The following is a 22,571-nucleotide window of genomic DNA, read 5'->3' as shown; positions in this document are numbered from 1 at the left end:
GGATCATGACCTGAGCCAAAATCAAGAGTTGGGCTCTCAACCAACTGAGCCACCCAAGCTCCCTGAGCAGAGTTTTTTTTAGTTTTGATGAAGCTTAATTTATTTTTTCCTTTATGTTTAGTGCTTTTAGTGTCCTCTCCAAAAATATCTTTGCCTACCCATAGGTATTCAACAATGTTTTCTTCTAATGTTGTATGTGGGTTTTAGTTTCTACATTCATATCTAGGACTTATCTTGAATTAATTCCTGTGTGTTCTCTGGGGCAGGTGAAGATTCTTACACTTAGCTTCTCCTAGCGTGCAGGCAACTTCCTGGTCTGGCTACCCTGCGCTTGTGGAGATCTGGCTCAGCTTTGCCCTTACTTAGGCTTAGGTGAGCTCTTCATTTTAGGACACTGTCTTAACCTGTAACATGACATTTCTGTGGTTTCAATAAAATCCCAAGGCATTCACCAAGCTCGTCAAACTCAACAAGTTTCAAACTCCCAACTCTGTCCCAGCTACACCACACAGTTACTGAAATCCTTGAGTAGCTTTCTATATGGCTTCTTAGAGTCTCTTAAGTATGCACAGTTCAGAAAACAGCAACAAATCTGAGAAAAATTTATATGTACATGTAAGGCCTTCCTACATTGGAGCTCCCTCCTTTTAGGATTTGACTTTTCAATTTCAAGCTCCTCTGACAGCCTCAACTCCACCCTGTGATACAAGCATAAGCCGACAAGACCGTGGCTTTAATTCTAGTTACAACGTCCTGCACGGACTGCGGAACAGACAGGAAGCAAACATATCTCACCAGCGTGGATCCCTTGCAAGAGTTTAATCCCCTCCGGTTTCTGCCAGCTTCTGGTTACTCTCCAGTGCCTTTGAGTAGTTTTTAAAAAACTTTTATCCAAAGTTGGTAACTGTTTATGGAAGGGCTAGTCAGATTCAAGCTAAGGAATCTCTCAGTATGCTTTTACCCATTAAAATGTTTAAGACAGAGGAAAGCAGGATCCTTATCCAGAACAAAAGAAATAATCGGTATCTATCCATGTATACACTATTGGATTTGTTTTGCTAATATTTCATTTTGAATTTTAAAAATACATTTAAAGCCAAAATAAGATTTTCAGTTTTCTTTTTAACTGCTTCATAGTAATTTACATAACAAAGACTGTTCACATACCTGTGCCATGTGCCTATTTCAAGTATAGATCTAGAGTAGAAAATTTCCATTTCTTCATTTTTTCGTTTAATCAGCTTTTCCTAAACTTGTACTGAGTCACTTTGATCATTTAAATTTTCACAGAAATTATCATTTTTATCTTGACAGTACAATTTCTTGGTACACAGCTGTAAATAGTACTGTCTTACATTTAAAAAAACATTCGTATCTGTGGTCTTTATTTTGCTTGGGTTTTCTGTGGAGATAGCACAGTACTGGCAAATTAACTAGAGATTCATCTCTTCCTTCCCACTTTTTCTATCACTAATTTCTATTTACTGTCTTGTTGCATTGTCTGAGGGTTCTGGTACAAGCAGTGAAAACATGCATCCTTGCCCTGCCCTTGGTAGTAAAATTAACCTATTAAGTTTGATTTAAAAATTTATTTAACAGATACCTTTTATTAGGTTAAGGATTTCCTTATCTCTTCATGTAGTAACACGTGCCTGTAAAATTGCTTGGGTTTAGAATCTTATTCTGAACGTTGATCCAATTTCTTTAGTGAATATTGATTTAATCAGCTTTCTAACTCTTTTTGAATCAATTTTGGTAACACACATTTTCTAGAAAATAGTTCAATTCATCTAACTGTATACTAATGTTACCACAAACTATTCACGGTATTCCCATATGACTTTTTAAATTTCTATTATTGTATTTATAATTATAGACACTTTTGCTGATTTTTATTAGTAGCTTTTCCTTTTTTTCTTTCAGTCTTGCCTTGAGATTTGTCTATTTTCCCTAGGTTTTCAGAAAGCCAGTTTTTTGTTTTATTGAATCTTATTGTTAATTCATTCTAGTTTTTTCTGATCTTAATGGTTTTTTTTCTACTTGAGATTTACCCTGTAATTTTGCTTCTAAACTCCTGAGTAAATGTTGAGCTCATTTATTTCATATCTTACTTATTTTTAAGTCAATGCATTAAAGCTGTACATTTTTCGCTAAGTACTCTATCAATGTGCTCCAACAGTTTTAATATGTAATACTTTTAGTATGGTTATTTTCAAAATATTTTGAGTATCATTGTGATTTACAGTATTAATGCAGGAGTTATTTAGGAATATGCTTATTCCTAAATATGGGTTTTGGTGTCATTTCCCCCCCTCAATTTTTTATTGTGGTTTCTAATTTAATTGCACTGTGGTCAGAGAACACAATCTGAATGATGTAAAGTCTTACAACTGGAATTCAGAATTCCTTTGTGGTTTAATACGTCATCAATTTCTTGTAAATGTTCCATATGTCTTTGAAAAGAATGTATATTCTCTATTCATTAAGTATAAACATTATACACATATAATGTGTGTATAATGCTCCTACCTAGATTAAGCTTGTTAATTTTATCAAATCTTCTATCTGTACTAATATTTTTGTTTAAAATTAAAGGTATGTTTGTAAACTTCCATTAACTGGATTAGTCAAACTTGCTTGGTAATTCCCTGTATTTGGTTGTTTTGCCTACAGGCAAAGGTTTAGACTGTGTTATGAGGTACACAAAGTTTACCATGATTATATCTTCCTAGTGGCTTACTCCATTTTGTTACTAATATTTTGTGTTTTAAGCTCAATTATATCTAATGTTAATTTTCCTACACTAGCTTTCTCTTTCTCAGTTATTTCCAAAGTTTATCTTCTTTTATCCCCCCCTTTTTAAACTTTCTGCGTTAGTTTTGTTTTAGAATGTTCTTCGAAGCCCTTTATAGGGGAATCATACCAATCAACACACCAATAAACTTGACCAGACGGTCTGTCTTTTAAAGGTTAAATGAGTTCTTTTACTGAATAGCCTTTCTATTGGAGGAAAGTTCTAATTTTCTTCCTTTTTTGTTTTCTTTTGTATTCATAGGTTTTTTTAAAGTTTCTTTTACTTTTACTCAAGATTGCTTTCTAATGTTTCAGTAGTTATCTTTTGATGTTGTAATTCAAGTACTAAAACACACTTTTTTCTAATAAAGTCCAAGTAAGAGTACTTAGAGTTTCTATTCTCCTCTCAAAATCTCAAATTTGGTGTAAAAATTTACAGTCTTATTTTTACTAATCTCTAACTGAAATTTGAAATTTCATTTATGATATAAACAATAAACCATGATAGCATTTATAGTACTGTCATTCTGTCACCAAGAGAAATCACAGATAATTACACATTACATTTCAGTTTTCATAGGTACCTAGAGTAACTATTTACACTCAAAATCACCTTGGAATTATGGAAGTTGTTAGAACCATTACTTACTAATATGTTAATAAGTAAGCACATATTAATATATTACAAATTTGTAAAAATATTAGATAGCCCATACTTCAATATAATTGGTCCCTTTTGTAATGCTGTGTATTATGATTTATGAGTTTAAAAACATTCCAGGAAAGGATCTATAGATTTCACTAACTACCAAAGTGTTCACAGAATAAAAAAAGTTAAGGAAAAAATCCTCTGATGCACTTGTTGTGATGAGCACTGGGTGATGTACAGAATTGCTGAATCACTGTAATGTACACCTGAAACTAATATAACACTATATGTTAACTATACTGGAATTAAAATAAAATAAAAACAAAAACAAAAACCCTGATATATTAAGTTTATCACATCTGGTGTAAATTTGTGTTTGGATTTTGTTGGCTGTTTCTGTTAGTATTAACATTTTCCATACATTCTGGAAGTCAGTCTTACTCTGTAGAAGCTTTTCTGGTTCTCTCTCTCTCCTTTTGATAAGCCATTCTCTCTCTCTCTCTGTATTCTTCCACGGCCTAGGTTTTGTAGTTACTTCCCCCTCGGTCTGCATTCCAGAACAGTCTTAACATGGTGCTTCAGAGCTCTGTAGGTCCTGTCACGGAGTCAGCAGGTTGCCTGATTGAATCCCTATTTGTTAGGGTACGTCTTCCCACCTCTCTAAGGTTTCAGCCCCATACGAATTAAGACAGTGGTTACTGGAAGTTTTTTCAGCCTTCTTTCTTGAGCGTAACAGCCTGACTCCAGCCCTTGGCTTCAAGCAAGGAATTAGAATCTAATCTTCCATCTCTTCTTGACATGATGGCATTTGTTGATTTTAGTAGGGTTCAAGGGGGAGGAATGAGGTAAAAATGCCTTTACATTACCATTTTTAACCAGTTTTTAAAAAAGTTTTTAATGTTTGTTTATTTTTGATAGAGAATCAGAGCGTGAGTGGGGCAGGGCAGAGAGAGAGAGGGAGACAAAGAATCCGAAGCAGGCTCCAAGGTCTGAGCTGTCAGCATAGAGCCTGACGTGTGAGCCAAAGTTGGACAGCTTAACCAACTGAGTCACCCAACTGGTTAGGTGCTCTTAACCAGTTTTTATAAGGAGAGCTCTAAATATTGTTTATAGTCTATAATTTTAGGTTCCCTCTTTTATCTAGGTTTTAATTTTATTTTAAACATAGGAATGAATGTTTTTATTAAAATGCTTTAAAACATGTCTATTCTAGATAATCATATACTTTTTCTTTGACTTGTTAATATGGTAAATTAATTTAAAATTTTCTAATAGTGACTGACTTGTATGTCTAAATGAGCCACATTTGACTATGGTATAAATTTCTTTTGAACAATTTAAGACGACACCAATATTCACCAGTAAAACTTGACTTGTCTTTGTGTGTATGTGATCTTTCTAAAGCATGACTACCTTGACAACGACTTCAATAAGAAGTAGGACAATTACTAAAATCACTTTCTGACCTCATTAGGTTGGATAAATCCAAATTCACTAACTTTGTCTGTAATTTGGGAAATTTTCCTTTGGATTTATGGCTCATCTCTAATTTTTGTTCTGCACTGCAGCATTATGCTTAGTTTTGGTGTCTCTTTGGAGAATCTCAAGGGTCCAACACATGATCAGAACCAAATGGCAGGGGCACCTGGGTGGCTCAGTCAGTTGAGCATCTGACTCTTGGTTGTGGCTTGGGCCATGATCCCAGGGTCATGAAGTCGAGTCCCATGTCGGGTTCCGCACCAAGCGTGGAGCTTTCTCGAGATTCTCTCTCCCTCTGCTTCTCTCCACTGCTTGTGCACGCTCTGTGTCTCTCAAATAATAATAATAAAAAAAGAACCAAGTGGCAGTATTCCACGCAGCCTCCTCCATACTGGCAAAAACTGCCAAGTTTTATGGAACTGAGCTTGTAGGTGGCAATTTAATTTTAGGATTGGACTTTAGGTTAAAAGATAAAAATTTCCAAAAATTCTAGTTTTATGTTGAAAGAAATCTAATACTTGGAATCCCTATGGTAAAAATGCTACTTTGTAAACATGCTTATATTAGTCATACTAGAAGTAACAGAAAATAGGTACATTGTCCGGGTTCCAACACGGGCACTCCTGGGGAAGGATAACCTTAATAGCACATCCTACCAATCCAGCCGGCAAGACATTCACATTTCTCACACGGCAGAAGTTTCTAGAGAAGCTAAGCTCCAGTGTTCCAGAAGATGCGGCCTGGGGCAGAAGGGACCAGAGGAAAACAAGTCAGGTGGCCCCTGTTTTATGGCTCCCACAGAAAAAGGGGGACAGGACACAGTTGTGTTTCTCAAGAGATACCGGCTGTCTCATTAGTAAGCGGATATAAAAAAGGAAGCTGGATGAAACAGATAAAGGGGATTAAGAGGTACAAACTTCCCATTTATTACAAAATAAATGAGTTGCAGAGATGAAAAATACAGCATGTGGAATGCAGTCAATATATTATAATACCATTGTACGGTGACTACTTTATCATGGGTCAGCACTGAATAATGTAGAAAACTGTTGAATCAGTATGTTGTACATCTGGAACTAATATGTCACTCACTGTATGTTGACTATACTTCAAAAACCCTCACAAAAGTAGGCTAAATTTACAATCTTATTTTTTAAAAATGTAAAAGGAAGAGGACTTGAGCCTATGATCTGTCTTGTCTCTTCTAAATCTAAAATTCCATTCCTCTTACCTATAAAATTGTTCCTAATGAAAGAACATTGAAGATGTGATTGCTGGCTTTTGTGCTGTCGCAGACCTTGTCTCTGTGATGGGCGTGGCTTTCTTATGTGTGCTTCATTTCCAACCACAGTTCTTTAAGCATACTGTTCTTTTCTTTTTCTCCCCTTCAGGTAATGTTTTCTTTCTAATAGCCTTGATATAATTTCCTTAAGCAAGCATTATCTAGTTCCACCGAATATTTTCTCCTTAGTATCTTATTCCCATGGTTCTTCTTTGCAATTTTAAATGTTTTTAAAGTGAATCTTAATCTTTCATATTTATACTTATTCTCAGAATCTTAAATCTAGGTTTCTTCGAGGAGTATCTTTCATTTTATATTCTTAACAGAAGTTCTTTTGTTTTAATATTACAAAAAGGAGATTTTCCTAGATACAGCATTTATCCGTTATCAGCCTGCTTCAAGTTTTATATACATACATATATACAGATAAACACTACAATCATGTTCTAGCTTATTAAGATAGAGGACTCTAATAATGATACTAAAGTTATGGGCCAGATCTCCAAGTGGATTAGTGAGTTTTGTTTATTTGTCCCATAGCCAAAGGTTACACTCTTGACCCTAATAAGCTATTTCTCAAATGTGCACCTTTCATAAAAAAAGACCTACAAGAATATGGATGGCTCAGTGGAAATCCACTATCACCACCATAAAACATTCAAAACACATACCCTTACAGTAGGGGAAGGACGGGCCATTACTCCTACTCTTAATATGGTCCTGGTAACTTAGTTTATTACATTTTTAGAAAATCATCTTTTAATATAACTGCATGCTGAGTGAGATACTTGGAAACTGAATTAATGTTTTATTAAAATATTATATTTATGTTTATAATAAAATGTTGTATATTATATGTTATGTAATATATAATGACATATAAATATATAATATATAAAAATATGCATTTATAATAAAATGTTATAGAGTAATACAGAAAGGTATCAGCATTACCTTATAGTGATGATTTCCCCTGGGTTTGCCCTTATGAACCAGCTGCAGTTGATTTTGGCAGGATATTCAGAAGGCCAGCCTGGGCTTGTGATTATACCACTGGGTGCTCGAATTTGTTCTGGAGTCTCTCCACAAGCTGGAAGAAGCCAAAGCAATCGTAGCTAATTATTATACCTTAAAACAGAGCACTAAGTAAATCAGTCTTTATTTAAACAACAACGACAACACTTTAAACATAAAATCATATACAATAAGACATGCTATTATCAACCTTATAGAATTTTTATTATTCTAATAAGATATTTTATTTTCTTCCCCTTAGTCAAAGGATCTTACTCTAATTAAGTACAAATTTTGGGGAGGCATGGAAGTTTTCAAACTGAATCTCTGAATAACAGTTTAAGAGTGAGGATTACTAGCTTTAGCCATGGATCTTGATCAAGTGATCAATCTTTTTTCAAAACTCACCTTTTAAATTCATTTTCTTTCTTATAAACTCAATAAAGTTCAATGTTTACTGAACTACTGTGTTTAGATCCTTAAAAGTACCATTTTGTTTTCTGGATACTTTAAATTGAAAGACTATTTATATACATATACAGTCTTTTAAGACTATATACATTACTATGTATAATATGTACATAATACATTATTATGTATAATAATTAAGGGAAAGCACATAGAAATACAACAGTAAGATGCTGGGTCATTAGGAAGTTAGTGGATGACTGGATAAAGACAGCAAAGCACTCTACTTCAAAATTCCTGCAAAGTAGGTCTTTAATTTATTCTATTTCTAAATTTTATTACAAGGTGATAAATGATTCCTAAATTACTTTCAAAATAAAGGCTTGAAATAGTGACTAAAATATCATTATGTGATTAGATATCTGAGTATCATAAAGAAATATAGAATAAACTCACACTACTACCAACACTTTTCTGGTTTATTTTCCTTGCATTATCGCCAACTCTCACAGTGATGCAGTGCACATTTTACCTCTCCAGAAGTCAGCAGATAATGTGACAATTTATTCTCCCTCAATTTAAAAAATAGTCACTGGGGCTACGAAAAACACATGATGAATGTTTAAGCTTTCAGTAAAATTTAAAACCCTAAAACCTCTTATTTGATGTAATTTCAATATATTAGATTATCTGATTTTTAAAATCAGATAGATTAGAAGCAGCAAATTAGAAGTGAGGAGAGTAGCTGCCAGAGGTACGCACAATTATTCAAAGTAATGGAGGCAATTTTCAGACTAAAGTACACGCTGAACTAAAAAACCACGACAGCTCAGAACATGGATAGTACTGCCTATCTTCTAAAAGGTAAGAGAAGACTGTGCTTTCGTAATAATTAGTGGTCATACCTAGCTAAAAGAGTTGTTGAATGAATAAATGAATCTCTGTAACCAAAGTGCCTGGTATAATATGTGGTCTGAACTTTCATGGTTTTTGAGTTCTGTTGTTAGTTTAAAAATTAGTTAACCCAATTTGTAGATAGGCGGGTATCCCTATTACAATTATAATTTGTAAAAATGGCTTTTTTTTTTTTAGTAGCAAAGGTTATATCCACTCAATTTAAGTTAGAATGCTAAGAAGTATATTATGCAATTAAAAAAAGTTATCTATAATGACCAAAATAAAGAAAGCTATATTGCTTAAAGACTCAACCCTTATTTCTATAAAATAATCCATTCTCTGAAGAAAAATCTAAGTTTTAAAAGTATACTTTAGTGAAGAAAAAAATGTTCATGCCTAAAATGGGTCTACCCTGGAATTAGGGAACACTCCACTGAAGGGATCTTGCTTATAATCACTTAAAAAAAATACACATTCACAGCACAGAATACAGGGATATATCAAGAGCCTAGTATACATCTAACTTAATGCCCATTCATAGTCAATGCTTCCAATATTTTTGTTAAATTTCATTAAGAGTAAAATTTCCCTTATAAATATTTTAAGATTTTGATGAATGATACTCTAGAAAAAGATTAAATTTATCTAAATGTGAGCCTATTGACAATGAAGCCACAGTTTTGCTTTTAACTTTAATGAATTATCACAATAATTAAAGAAAAGACATCCAGAGTCATTTATAAGAACTTTTTCTTTCTTCATTATCTCTTGCCAAAGCATTCAGGAGTAATATGCCAAAGCAAAAACCAGGTAGGAATAACTTATGGCAAAGTAGACAATTGTTAGCCTTTAAATAAATAAATAGACCACTTATAGGTGAAAAGCTGGAATTTTATTATGTTTGGTTTTAAATTTCTCCCCCCTGAATACCTGAGATACCCATAGGTGGTGCTCTTATACCAAAAACTAAGTATGTTATGTTCTGATATGGATGCTCAAAAATACTGTTGTGAATACTTTATTTATGTTCATATGACTGCCCAAAGATAAGGTGCACCACCCATAAATAAGAACAGTTATTTTAAGATTTAGTATTTTACATTTCTAATTCAATAAGTACTTTAAAAACATATAGTATCATGTTTCTCCCTTAAGTGGTTATGAATATATATTTTGATTTAATTTTGCACATTTGCAACATGATGGAGTTTGGCATTTTGCTTCAGATCCAGCTGGTGGCTTTTTATCAGCACAGCTTTTGCATGTACAGTACATTGGGCATATAGATAAATATAATCTAGAACAACCTTAACTCATACCTTTCTCTAAGAAAGAGTAAAATTCAAATGCTAAAAGAGTAAGTTTAACATTAGAAACCACTAAAAAACTTTTCTGACTCTTTTGGGTTAAGAATTTACATATATATCTGGGTAGATCTGGATTCATAAGACCCAGATGCTATCTGTTCTACCTGGCTTTCTACCTGCTATCATTTACTGGCTTTGTCATGGTGTAAACTACTAAACTTCTTTGGGTCTTGGTTTCTTTATGTGTTAAAATAAAAAGTTGCTATTTAAATATCTCTAAGGTCTATTTCAGCCCTAAATCATGCCCACCCCCACATCCCATCATGATGATCTATTTCCACTATATATCTGATGGCTCATCAGGAGATACTCATACATTTTTCCTTTTTTTTCTGACTTTGAATTTCTCTTTGACCTACTGACATCTGACTTCCAATGTGACCTCCCTGAAAATCTTGCCAGCCAGCAATACCATCACCAACGTCGCCGCCAAACTGAAGGGATGCTCAATTCCTATCCTACTTGATCTCTCTGGAGTATCTGACAGTGATTTGTTTCTTCTTGATACTTTACTACTCTGACTTTGCTGACACAGCTGCTTCTGGCTCTCCTTTTCCTTCTGATTGTTCTGTTAGTTCTCTAGTCCAGGTTCTCTTTCTTCAGCCAGCTCCTGGCATGCTGGTGCTCACAGTTCATTCCAAGTCTTCTGCTCTCCTCACCCTCTGGGGAAGGTTCCCATTCCATCTTACAATTTCAACTATGATCTACAGTTCATGAGTTTAAAATCTCTAACCCAGAGATTTTGTATAGTCAAATGCCCACTGGACATTCCAACACCAAATTCAACATGATCAGGATGGTGTATTTCCCAAATCTTTCTTTCTATCCTATATTCTGCATCTTTATTCTTAGGCATCAAGTGGTTAAAGGAATAGTCACTTCACCTAATTCAAACAGAAAGGAAATATTTACTTTAATATGACAGATGATTTCAAGGATTTCCAAGCACAGGAAATAAGTCAGGCTTAATAGTGACTAAAATTAGAGATTTCCAAGTCAAATACTGAGACTCCCTTTATCACCTCTTAGGCCTGCTTTCTCTCCCAACATCCACCCCAATCTTCCAATTGACTTCTTATAAGTCCTTTATTTTTTCGTTATTTCAGGGTCTTCTAATGATATTCCATTCCTAATTCATCGTAACCCTTCAACTCAAGTACCTACAATCAACTGTAATTTCATTTTTTCTTAAATTTATATATATTGTTATTAATTTTATATCCTTATGTTAACAGATTTAGGGTGACTTATTGTTACAATGAATTTGATAATACTTAAGCCTACATCCACTCACTTATAAATGAGGACTTAAACACTACTACCATCTAGAATGCTACAAAGGCTAAACACAACTATTATGGTAAAGGACTTAGCACACTGCTTGGATTACAGTAAATTGTCAATAAATAATAGTACATGACATCCCAAGTCAGACTGGCTGGTAGTAATGCCTGGAATGCTGCACTGAGATGGCTACTAAGGCTGTGTTCAGACTAAGTGGGAAAGAGGCACTGATTATTCATTTAGTATGTACTGGCACCAGTATGCTCTAGAAAGAATGAGAAATTATGCCACAATTAACTGGTTATCTAACATGGGCAGAAGCCAGGGTAAGGATGAGGTTAGGATACATACCCACAAGACAATGATTTAGGAAATTAATTTCTTTTTTGCTTTGCTAATACAATGCTTATATAATTCTGCTAGTCTGAACCTCATCTTTCCACATTTTAACTATATTCCCAATTTGGGATATACCAAACCTGATATTCTTTTACCCATGTTTATTCTATCTATTCCTTCTCTATTGCTTATGTATAATTACTTTGGCCACAATCTGATTGATTCTTCAATGATAATTACTTTATACATAACTAGCAAATAGAAGAATCTTGTCAGTATAATGCAAAGTTGTGACAGATTTTATTTCTACCTGTTAATGATCTGAAGTAATCAGAAGCAGGAGTTTTTCACAGTTTGAGAAAAAATATAAACACTCTATATAATGGCCTTCCTTTATTGCCAAGTGGTTACTTTACAAGCTTAAAGAACTGCTTAACTTTCCTCTATTTTAATCTATTTTGGGAGGTTGCACATACAAATGAGGACATGAAGACATTTCCCTGCTACAAAAACAAAACATTTTAATGAAGGATATTTCTGAATTATATTCTTATTTTTGATGAAGTTGCTCTCCATTAGAAGAAAATGTCTTCAAGGAGTAAGTAAGTAGGAAGCCCAAAGGATAGGGCTGCAAAGTCTGAACTGATTCTAGGTATAAATGTCAGGGGTATTTGACTGTGTTAGCATTTGGATTGATACTTCATCAGGGCTATACTTAGAGAGCTACATAGTTGTAAGTCATCTGTACCAACACTACTTTTCTCACACACCCTGTTAGTTTAATGTTTAATTTTGCAGAATGTGAGATTTTTTAGGAACACATATGTAGCATTACAACAAAAATGACTATATTTTAGTCTGTTCATTTTGCTTCCTTAAGATCTTTTAACAACCAGTATCAACTCTCTGTTCTTAGAATATAAACATCCGTAAAAAATACATCTAATTTACTCTGGTTAGTGTTTTTAGATATAAACAAGCACTCAAGTATTCTGGATGATGATAATCCATGATCTCTACTTTTGATAAATTTCCCATAACTCCAGAAACAGAAACTCCCAAGTTAAAGAGGTTCCAAATGTTCGTTCAAAGGATGGCAGCTTTCAAGATAGACAGTATCTTCTCCATATGATTCTACAGTGATTAGGTTATCTGACTCGTTAGCAATTAAGAAAGGGAAAATTAAGGAATGAATAGGCAGAGATTCTCTGATGGAGTTCTCAGTAAGATTTTGATATTAGTTTTCAGGCTTAAATTCCAAAGATTTCACTGTATAGTTTTAGGAAATGACAAAACTGAGAAAATACTCAAGATTTCTTCATGTTCAACCTGATGCTATTTCAATAATCTCAAAGAAAAGCAAAGAATTATAGGTTTTAAGCTAGATTAATGCATCATAACTATCACCTTTAAAGAAATCATTTAAAAATAGGAAGTGTTCAAACAACCTCTATTTTACAGGACACATGGCAGAGGAGAGGAGAGTATGATTTCAAAATAATGTCAAATAAACTGCCCTTCAATTTGAGATTTCATGGTTTTAAAACCTGAGAAGGAAAGAAGCAGGCAAGGAAATTTATGATTAGAGCCAAACTACTTGTAAAAGAAAATGAAAACTACAATTTCTTGTTCTACAGACGAAGAACTGGGTTTCTTTTCAAAACTGACATGGTTGACATTTTAGGACTACAAGTAGTCGAAACTAAAAGTAGCATGGAATCTTTGTGCCTTTGGTTTTAATAAGTCACAAAACTGAAACACAAATAAAAATCGACTATGCTTACTGACCACTGAAGTAGATAAAATACTTTTGTGCCTTCTGAAGGGCACAAAAGAAGAGCATGAGGAGAATTCATGGTCTCACAGAAACTGCAGTGTTGTAATAATGACATATGCTTATTCACAGTCCAAGAAACATATAAACAGTCAGGAGAACATACAAAACAATATACATAGTCCTAAATGATATAATACATTTTAAAGTAATTTTAAACAATGGATCATAAGGATATAGTATTACTAAACAGACACAAAGGCTCACACATACAAAAAGCCTGCATTACATAAGTATAGAACAGGGAGGCCTTACTTGACTATTAATACTGCATCTCCTTCACAGAACAGAGGTAGGCAGAGCAAGAGTAAAGAAAGAGCACATTCCAAATTAGAAAAATTTAATGACTCAATTCCGTAAATGCTAGTCAAGCTGAGGTAGGCTACAATGAAAAGAAGTGATGTGATGCAAATAAAGAAACTGGTGAAGCGTAGAAATCAGTTATGAAGCAAATCCTCCAACCTGTAAAATTTTACTTTACAGAAGTTTCATTATCTAACAAGAGCAGGTTCACTCTGTTTATAAGTGAAAGACAGCATTTACAGTCAATGGTGGTCACTATCATGTGGCTGTCTCATTTTCAGAGTACAATGTTTTAAAAATATTAGCTCCATTATGGCTGATAATACAAAAGCAATTCCAAATGTTGAAAACACTAGTGAGAAGAATTGAATTCCAATGGAAATAGATGAATGGGCACATGGGATGAGAGAAAGAATGATTCTGAAGGCTGATGAGGGAATCACGGGATACATGGAAACAAGTGTGCCTGTGCAAAAGCAGTACCACGTGCCAGGACACGGAAAATTAGGATGTGTAGATAGAGGATTAGCATGAAAACCAGACACGTACTTGTCCAGGTAATTTAGGAGAAGGGCAGCAGTTTGAAACTTAAAGGTTAATTATGGTGCACAAGGCTGGAGATGAGATTCCTGCTATAAGTCAGAAGTTTATAGTTCATGAGTTGAAGGCCTGTAAATACAATCAAAGTGAAGAGTGCGTGGTCAGCCCTGCGGATCGCATGACTAATGACAATGTTCCTGCCTATCGGGTACTTCCTTTTAATTCTTAGTATTATTATCCCTATTTAACAGAAAAGAACAAAATGGAGGCACAGAGAAATTAATTTTCCCAAGATCACACAAAAGCTAGTAAGTGTTACGACTGGGATTTGAACTCAGGCAACAGGCTTCAGGGGCCGCACTCCTAACCACTAAGACACACATGTGCCCTAGGGAACCCCCTATGCTACCTGGAATAATAATCAAGGAGGTGGAGGAAGCTGCCTACACAGAATTTCAGTGAAGATAAAAGTAGTCTATTTTGGAATAAAGAACTTTGGTCCTGTATTAACACAGGGAGAAAAGGTTTTAAAGCATCAAAAGTTGATTCCTATTTGCTACAAATCTATATAGTGACTGCCGGCAGGATTAATCTGCCTCTTAAGTCTCTTTGGAATTAAGACTTTATAAACTATATTCTAGGACCTACCTTTTATAAGAAAAATATACATCTAGGGGCTAATTATAGGTAAAATTGTTTAGGGCATGAGATAAAATGGCAGTAAGAGGATGTGGTAAAGGTTGAAGGAGATATTTCAGGAAAGAGGAACAGAGAAGGGGAAAGAAGGGAAGGCTGGGGGACTAACGGAAGATGGTAATAGTCTTAATGGTGGACAGTCAGAGTTTAGGAAGCAAGCATGCTGAATAGGAAGTCTTGGCCACTGAGGCAAGTATCAGGCAAGTACCAGCTGAGCGTCAGAATCTGCAGATGAATGAAGTACAAGAGGGGCCCTCTGTCAGACAGTCCCATGTGACACAGCTAAGCCCTTGCAACCTCCCCAGAAGTTGATGGTTAGGAGCCCATGGTTAGGAAGAAATGACTTCAGTTTGAAAGTTCTCTTCTTACAACTTGACTGGTTGTGTTGTCCATCCCAGTGATTTTATTTCTTTGACCTTTTGTTGCCCAGACTCCTTGAATACTTGATATCTGAGCTGAGCTGTCACATAACAAAATGTCAGGACAGTCAACACACTGAGGATGGACAGAGCTGGAAGGAGACAGAGATTGGACATGGGTAGAATTCCCTTAAAATTACTGCATACTTCATTCTAACGTTTTCAGAAAGTCAGAAGACTAAAGTTCTCTTTTTTTATGGGAACAATTACTAGCACCCTAATAGCAATATTTACTAGTCTAAGATGGGAAGGCTTTAACTGTCATTTGAAAGGGAAGAATCAGTACAGGCAGAAAAGTGTGTATCAATCTATCATACTCAGGATTCCCATTATTTTCAAACCTATCATCAGAAATCACACATTTCTACTGTGAGCAGGAAATCCTACATCCAGCTGCTTATAATTAAAGGAATATTCCTTTGCATTAGCATACTTAAGAATGAATGCAGCAATGTATTTATTCCTATTAGTTTAAATAATGTTTTTTGAGGACCAAAATGTTTCATGTGGTCTTCAGCTCTAATCAAGGCAGGTAACTCCTTGGTTTCTTGAAGGTCACTAGTGTCCAGAACAAAACGAACAAACAATGATCAAGGGTCACATGACAGTAAAAAAAAAATATTTTTTTAAAAAGTCAAAAGAGGCACAAAGTATGGAAAAGGGAGGAAAAATAGAAAAAAAAAAAAAAACCCATACAGTTTTCCCAGTTCCAATAGGGTCATAGCACAATATGAATAAGATAAGAGGAATAACCCTTAATAGAACTAACCAAGTAGTTCTATCCTAAAATTTTTAAGTAGTAAGAGTAATTTTGAATTTTGCTAGCAAAGCATAAGATAAGGTGAATGAAGAAGACTCAAATTTTTAAACCTTTTTTTAAGGCCATAAAAAGGCAATTTTTTTCTGTACGGGCATAAGAATGACTGATATGGTACCTACATTTTCTAATTTTAAGTACTACAGAAGAGTAAAACGCTAAGCAAGCTACTACTTCTACTTCTTGAATGGGAAATAATATTAATTTTGAAGTTTACCATGATTCTTGCTGGAAAAATACAAGAAGCAAAGCAGACATCAGCACCTGAGCAAACATATATTGGCCTTGATGCACATGATCTTCTAAGCCATCTCTCTCAGCTTTGACATGGCTTTTTAGTATGCTCACATCTTTTTTCAGTAGTGTCCTACTCTTAGTGTCTTGTCAAGAGTGATGCCCAGAAATTAATAAACTGCCCAGAGTGTGTTTAAGAGAGGAGTAAAGAAGAACACCATCTACTTGGTTCTGGATAGTGTATTTCCAGGACAGCAGTTTACGATCACACCACCCCTAACTTTTACAGACCTATTAGTCAACTGAAATCCAAAGTCCATTCCGCTCATCCGCCAAGTGACTGGCTCTTGCACAACAGCTGCACAATCACGTTTTAGCAAATGTGATTTTGCAAAATCACAACTAATTCACATGCTATCACACTTTGAAGAATTATTCTCAAAGTAGAAAAAGAATATTCTCAAAGTTACAGAGTAGAAAGGAAAACGTCAGACGTTTGAATGCAACGTGTTATACCTTCATAAGATCTGGCCCACTCACTCGAGTGGGTGAGTTACACTTCCACCATCTAGGCATCACACACTTCAGTCACGTTACAACCTGTTCTGTCCGTGGTCCCGGTGCTTACACTTACTGTTTTAACACGGTTTCTTATAATAATATAAAATTATACTATGTAATAATCTTGTTATAAATATGCAATTGTTCCATAAAGACGTGGTAATACATGAAATATTATGATTATATAATAGAGAAATATGCTTCACATAAAATATATTATTGTATAATAAAACATCATACGATATTTAATTATATACTATGTACTATGTAATACATATAAAAGTACAATACATAAAGTTATAATACTACCATTACTTTTTCTAAAGTTTCAAGGAATACTCTACATCAGCAGCTTACGCATCTCATAAAGAAATTCTCTGAAGGCAGGCAATGCTTTTAAAAATTAACAGTATCTTAACCATGTGTATTATTTTTTTAAAAAATGAACTCTGTCTTCTCTACTCACTTTATTCATTTGAAAAGATGGTTTCCTGAGTTCACATTAAGTTCTATTTTTTAGATTCTGAAATCCTAAAAACCCTAATGGGTTTAGTATCATCACCTAAAATATAATAAACTTTCTTTCCCCTCTCCATTTGAAACATGGATAAAAGACACAACATATAATACTGGTCAAAAGAACTGGTGAAATTCTTTTTAGTAAGTTTAGGAGGAGATCCATATTTGCTTGAATAATTTTAAATAATATTAAAATCACAAATGAAAAGTACAAAGGACCACTTAGATCTTCTGCTTTATTCATGTAACTTCTCTATATCTAAAATTAATTGTAAACTGCTATTGAATAATTAGACTTTAGGCTTTATTTCTTTTTGGAAGATCTGAAAATTCTAGGATAATTAAAGTGTTATCAGTATGGATGCTCTTCCAGGGAAACTTCAAAATACTACGTTATAGTATTTAAGCCCCAAATGGTGGCTAAAAACAAAAGCTACTTTACTCCAGTGCTCTAACACTAATGCAAAATATTACTAATTAGCTTGTAAGCAAAATAATTGCAATTCAGAAAATAATATATCCTAATTTAAAAGGCCATAACTCATTATTTGTTTTGAAAAGGTTACAGGATCAGCAGTAGGCTAGGCCTTTGAGTACTATAATAGAAACTATAAAATGCAAATACATAAACACAAAGGTAATGACTTTAATAGAATAAAAATTCTGATGAAATAAAGGGAGAACCGTACTTAAAAATTATTTGAAATCTATTTTATATACTCTGGTAATTCAGCTAATATGAACAAGGATTAAAAGAGAAATTTCCTATGTAGACATCCTCTTTCTCACTCCCAGAAATGCGGGACAAACAATTGCAAGTTAAATGTACAGTAGACTGAAGATAAAGCTAACCTCAGCTACAGGTGTTATAAGGGAGGCATTTAGAAGCTATATCACTAGAGGCTTGGGAATAATGTGTTAATCCTCATATGTAAAAATGTTCTATTTGAGAAAGAAGCAATTTCCAACATCTGTTCCTATTAGCAACCAGAAAATCTTCTTTAAATTTCCGGGTAGTTTTGCCTAACTATAAAAGAAAGCCAATCTCATGCTCTCATTCTATGCAATGCCACAACTCTTCAGCCATGTATCAAAAAGAGAAGTAAACAATTACATTTCTGAACAGTCTGCGGAAAATAAAAGGTTGGGACTTTATACTACAGACAGCTGTGTAAATTGGTATACTCCTTTTTGAAAGCAATCTGTCAAAAGGTTTCTAAATTAAATTATTTATGACCTTTGATACACCAACTCCACTTCTAGAAATCTATGCTAATAAAAAAAGGCTATATATATTAGTATATCCCTTGCACCATGACCCAGACTAGGAAAAAACCATTGGAAACAATCCATTGATATGTTAAAGAACATTACAACATAGCCATCTAATGGGAATTTTATACAGGTATTAAAATAATGGTTATGAAAAAATGTATTCTAAAGGGCAGGAGACAAAAACTTGTTATAATTCAAATGCATATACAATTATTTTTAAGGTATGTACAGAAAAAGGCCAAATGAAATAAAATACTACTACTAATTATACTACTAATAATGCAGGGTTAATGGGTGAGTTTCTTAATCTTCCTGCTCTTTTTCCATGTTTTTCTAAATGTTTAATCAACCTTGCATAATGAATAAGTAAAATTTGTGAAAACAAGTAAAAACTTTGATTTGGAAGTAATTAACAATAAGGAGGACATAATCAAATCATTTGCAGAAATATTCAGATTGAAATAAATATCACAGATCATAGAGTAAAATTCAGTTTAAAGCAGATAAATTCAAAAAGTCAGATAGACTGGTTTAACTTATGCAAAGGTCTTGTTATAAATCAATCTCACCAAAGAAATGTCTCATTCTACACAGATGAGCAGTAACTTAGCTGTTTTACAAATTTAGACATTTAAAGGGAGAACAGGAGACAGCTGATTTAGACATTTTTAAAAAAAGAACACCAAAATAGCCTTTGTACTCTATCAACATACACAATTAAGTTACTTGGCAGTTCATATAATTTCATGATTTTCACATATTATTAGATTTACAAAAATGCCATTTGTCTTTCTGCTTCCTCTATTGTGTATATGAAGGCAGACTTAAAATTCTGGGCCATGAAAAGTTCTAAATAAAACATGTATAGAAAATAAAATATTATCCAGTAATGCTTCCCCATTGTAAAATCACCTGATATATACTTTTTGATAATTTATGTTTTCTTATGCCAATATTTGTAACGTAAGAACCAGCATAAGGACAAAGACTTCTCTCTCTTGGCAAAGATTTAAGGAGGAGGAAGACAAAAATGAGTAAAATTATTAAAATTAGAAACAAATTATCCCAAAGCATAAGAACCAAAAATATACTGTCAATTAGAAATTAATCATTCCTATAATTCATATGAATTCTCAAAATTCACATGAATAAATAAGTAGGTCTTTTATAAATAGGTCTTTTATAAATTCATTATCTCAATTAATATGCTTATTATTTCACTCTAGGATTTACTACATTAAGACATTACAGGTGCATTTTATACATGTCTACTTCCTCCACTAAATTAAGTTCCTTGAGATAAGAATATTTTACTAATTTCTCATTCTCACTCTTCTTGCCACAAGGTCCACATAAGGTACTTTAATATATGCTAAATTAAATTTAATTCATTACACGTAGGGTGAATTTTTTAAAAAGTTGTTTATTTTGAGAGAGAGAGAGAGAGCAAGTGGGGGAAGGTAGGGCAGGGAGAGAGAGGGAGAGAGAATCCCCAGCAGATTCCACACTGTCAGCCCAGAGCCCAACATGGGGTTTGATCTCACTCACCATGAGATCATGACCCGAGATGAAATCAAGAGTATGATGCTTAACTGACCGAGCCACCTAGGCGCCCCTCACATAGAGTGACCTTATATCCTACACTGCCTGAGACAGTCCTGGTTTTGTCTGTAGTGCCAGAATAATAAAAATAGTCTACCCTTTCACCCTAAAAGTGTCCTGATTTGGACAAGAAGCTACGTGGAAACACTAATGTAGGCAAGTTAAAATTATTTCTAAAACTGTCACTACAATTTCCAAAAAGCACAGAATGACTGAACCGGACAAGAGCACAGAGCACCATCAGAGAGAGTAGCAGAGGTAAGGAGAGAGCAGGTGCGAAGCGGAAGCCACTTCTGCTGCTTGCTGGTCTCAAGAGAAAGCAAGTCCTACATTTAGAGGTTCTTCCGAAGGCTGGTTCTCTGTTTAGACCAGCACTGAAGGGACGCTCATTCCACTCAGAGATGCAGAGAGTTCAGAAAGATCACACTACATCAAGCATTACATTTCCTATAGCTGCACACTGACCACAGCAAACCCACACTGAATCTGTGTATGTGAGAGGACCTTTTGAGACAGGATACATTTACTTTTGAATGGTATAACTGGAATAGATCTCATATTATTCTCTTTCCATAGAAGAAAGATTTTATAAGAACAACCTTCAGGAAAAACAATAAATCATTAATAAGGTTTCAGTGACCTCTGAAATTAAACATTTTACTGATGCATAAATCTGATGCAGAATTGTTTCACCCTCCCAAAACTCCTATGTTAAAGTCCTAACCTCTAGTACCTCAGAATGTTACTAGGTTTGGAGACAGAATCTTTAAAGAGATAATTAAATTAAAATGAGGTCACATGGGTGGGTCCTCATGACTGGTGTCCTTATACGAAGAGATTAGAACACAGATAGACAGAGGGAAGACCATGTGAAGATACACAGAGAAGACGGACACCCACAAGCCAAAGAAAGAGGCCTCAGAAGAAACCAACTCTAACAACACACTGATCTCAGATTTTAGCCTCCAGACTTATGAGAAAATAAACCTATAAAGTCACCTGGTTTACAGTACTTTATGACAGGCTAGAAAATGAATATACATTTCTAAATACATATATGTCTGAAATACAGAAGTAGAAAATAAACAAGATTAAAGAAAATAAATAAGATTAATATATGCAAAACTGTATTTTCTAAGTGCTGAATTTTTAAACTGAACATTTTTTAAACAGGCAATTTATTTAAGGGTAATTTTCATGTCCAACAAAGCTTAGTAGCTTTGTAGTCTAATTTCAAGCAAGCATAAACATTATGAAGTAGAATCTAATCTTGATGAGTTGAAGCAAAATTCTGAGCCTAATACTGAATCTTTCCATAACTCTCATACTCCATATAAATCTGCCTAACTCAGAAAACCATTATTTTGTAAATTACTACTGCATAGTACAAAATAATGCATAGTAAAAAAAAAAATTCCCATCCCAAGGGCAAGAAAGGCCAACTGGGTTTTTATGTAACAGACAATAAAAGTTCATTCAGATTCCACTCAGAACTAACTTCAAACTACAAATTGTTGGATTTCAGTATAATAGCAAAGAAGAATATTCACAATTATCTGAAAAGGCTATTAAAATACTCCTCTTTTTGGGGCACCTGGGTGGCTCAGTCAGTTAAGTGTCTGACTTCAACTCAGGTCATGATCTCATGGTTTGTTCAGTTTGAGTCCCGCATTGTGCTCTGCGCTGACAGCTCAGAGCTTGGAGCCTGCTTCAGATTCTGGGTCTCCCTCTCTCTCTGCTCCTCCCCTGCTCACGCTCTGTTTCTCTCTCAAAAATAAACATTAAATTTTTTAAAAATAAATAAATACTCCTCCTTTTACCAGTTATACATCAGTGTAAGACTGGACTGTCTTCACATATATCAAACAAAATAACATACTACAAAAGACTGGAGGAAGAAATACCTCTGAGGATCCAGCTTTATTCTCTTAAGCTATTCTTTACAGACTCTGCAAAATTATAAAACAAGCCATTCTTCTTACTGATGTTTGTTTTGAAAAATTCATTTTTTATAAAAGTATTTTATTAAGGTAAACATGCAATAGATTCATTACTGTTATTTGCAAATAAATTAATGCATTTTAAAACAATTTCTCAGTTTTAATTTCAAATACAGTAAATATCAATAGCTAGAACCTACATAAAAAAAATTGAAGTCTTTGTTACGGACTGAACTGGGTCTTCCTTCAAACTCGTTTGTTGAAGTGCAATGTGTCTCTATTTGGAAATAGAGCCTTTAAGGAGGTAAAATGAGGTTAA

At 34.1% G+C, this 22,571-nt stretch overlaps 1 protein-coding gene across 2 annotated transcripts in view; it reads right to left on the bottom strand.

Annotated features, from left to right (window-relative positions):
- LRP12 (LDL receptor related protein 12) overlaps positions 1 to 22,571 on the bottom strand; it is a 72,896-nt gene that overhangs the window by 12,515 nt on the left and 37,810 nt on the right. For both annotated transcript variants that reach the window (XM_077748210.1, XM_077748211.1), the window contains one exon: positions 7,158 to 7,293. In XM_077748210.1, the coding sequence (XP_077604336.1) occupies positions 7,158 to 7,293 (136 nt within the window). The remainder of the gene's footprint in view (positions 1 to 7,157; positions 7,294 to 22,571) is intronic.

This window comes from Crocuta crocuta, unplaced genomic scaffold, assembly GCF_008692635.1.
Source record: "Crocuta crocuta isolate KB4526 unplaced genomic scaffold, BGI_CrCroc_1.0 scaffold39, whole genome shotgun sequence".
Lineage (NCBI taxonomy): Eukaryota > Metazoa > Chordata > Mammalia > Carnivora > Hyaenidae > Crocuta > Crocuta crocuta.
The sequence above is the reverse complement of the archived record's forward strand: the minus strand, read 5'-3'. Positions and strand labels throughout refer to the sequence as shown.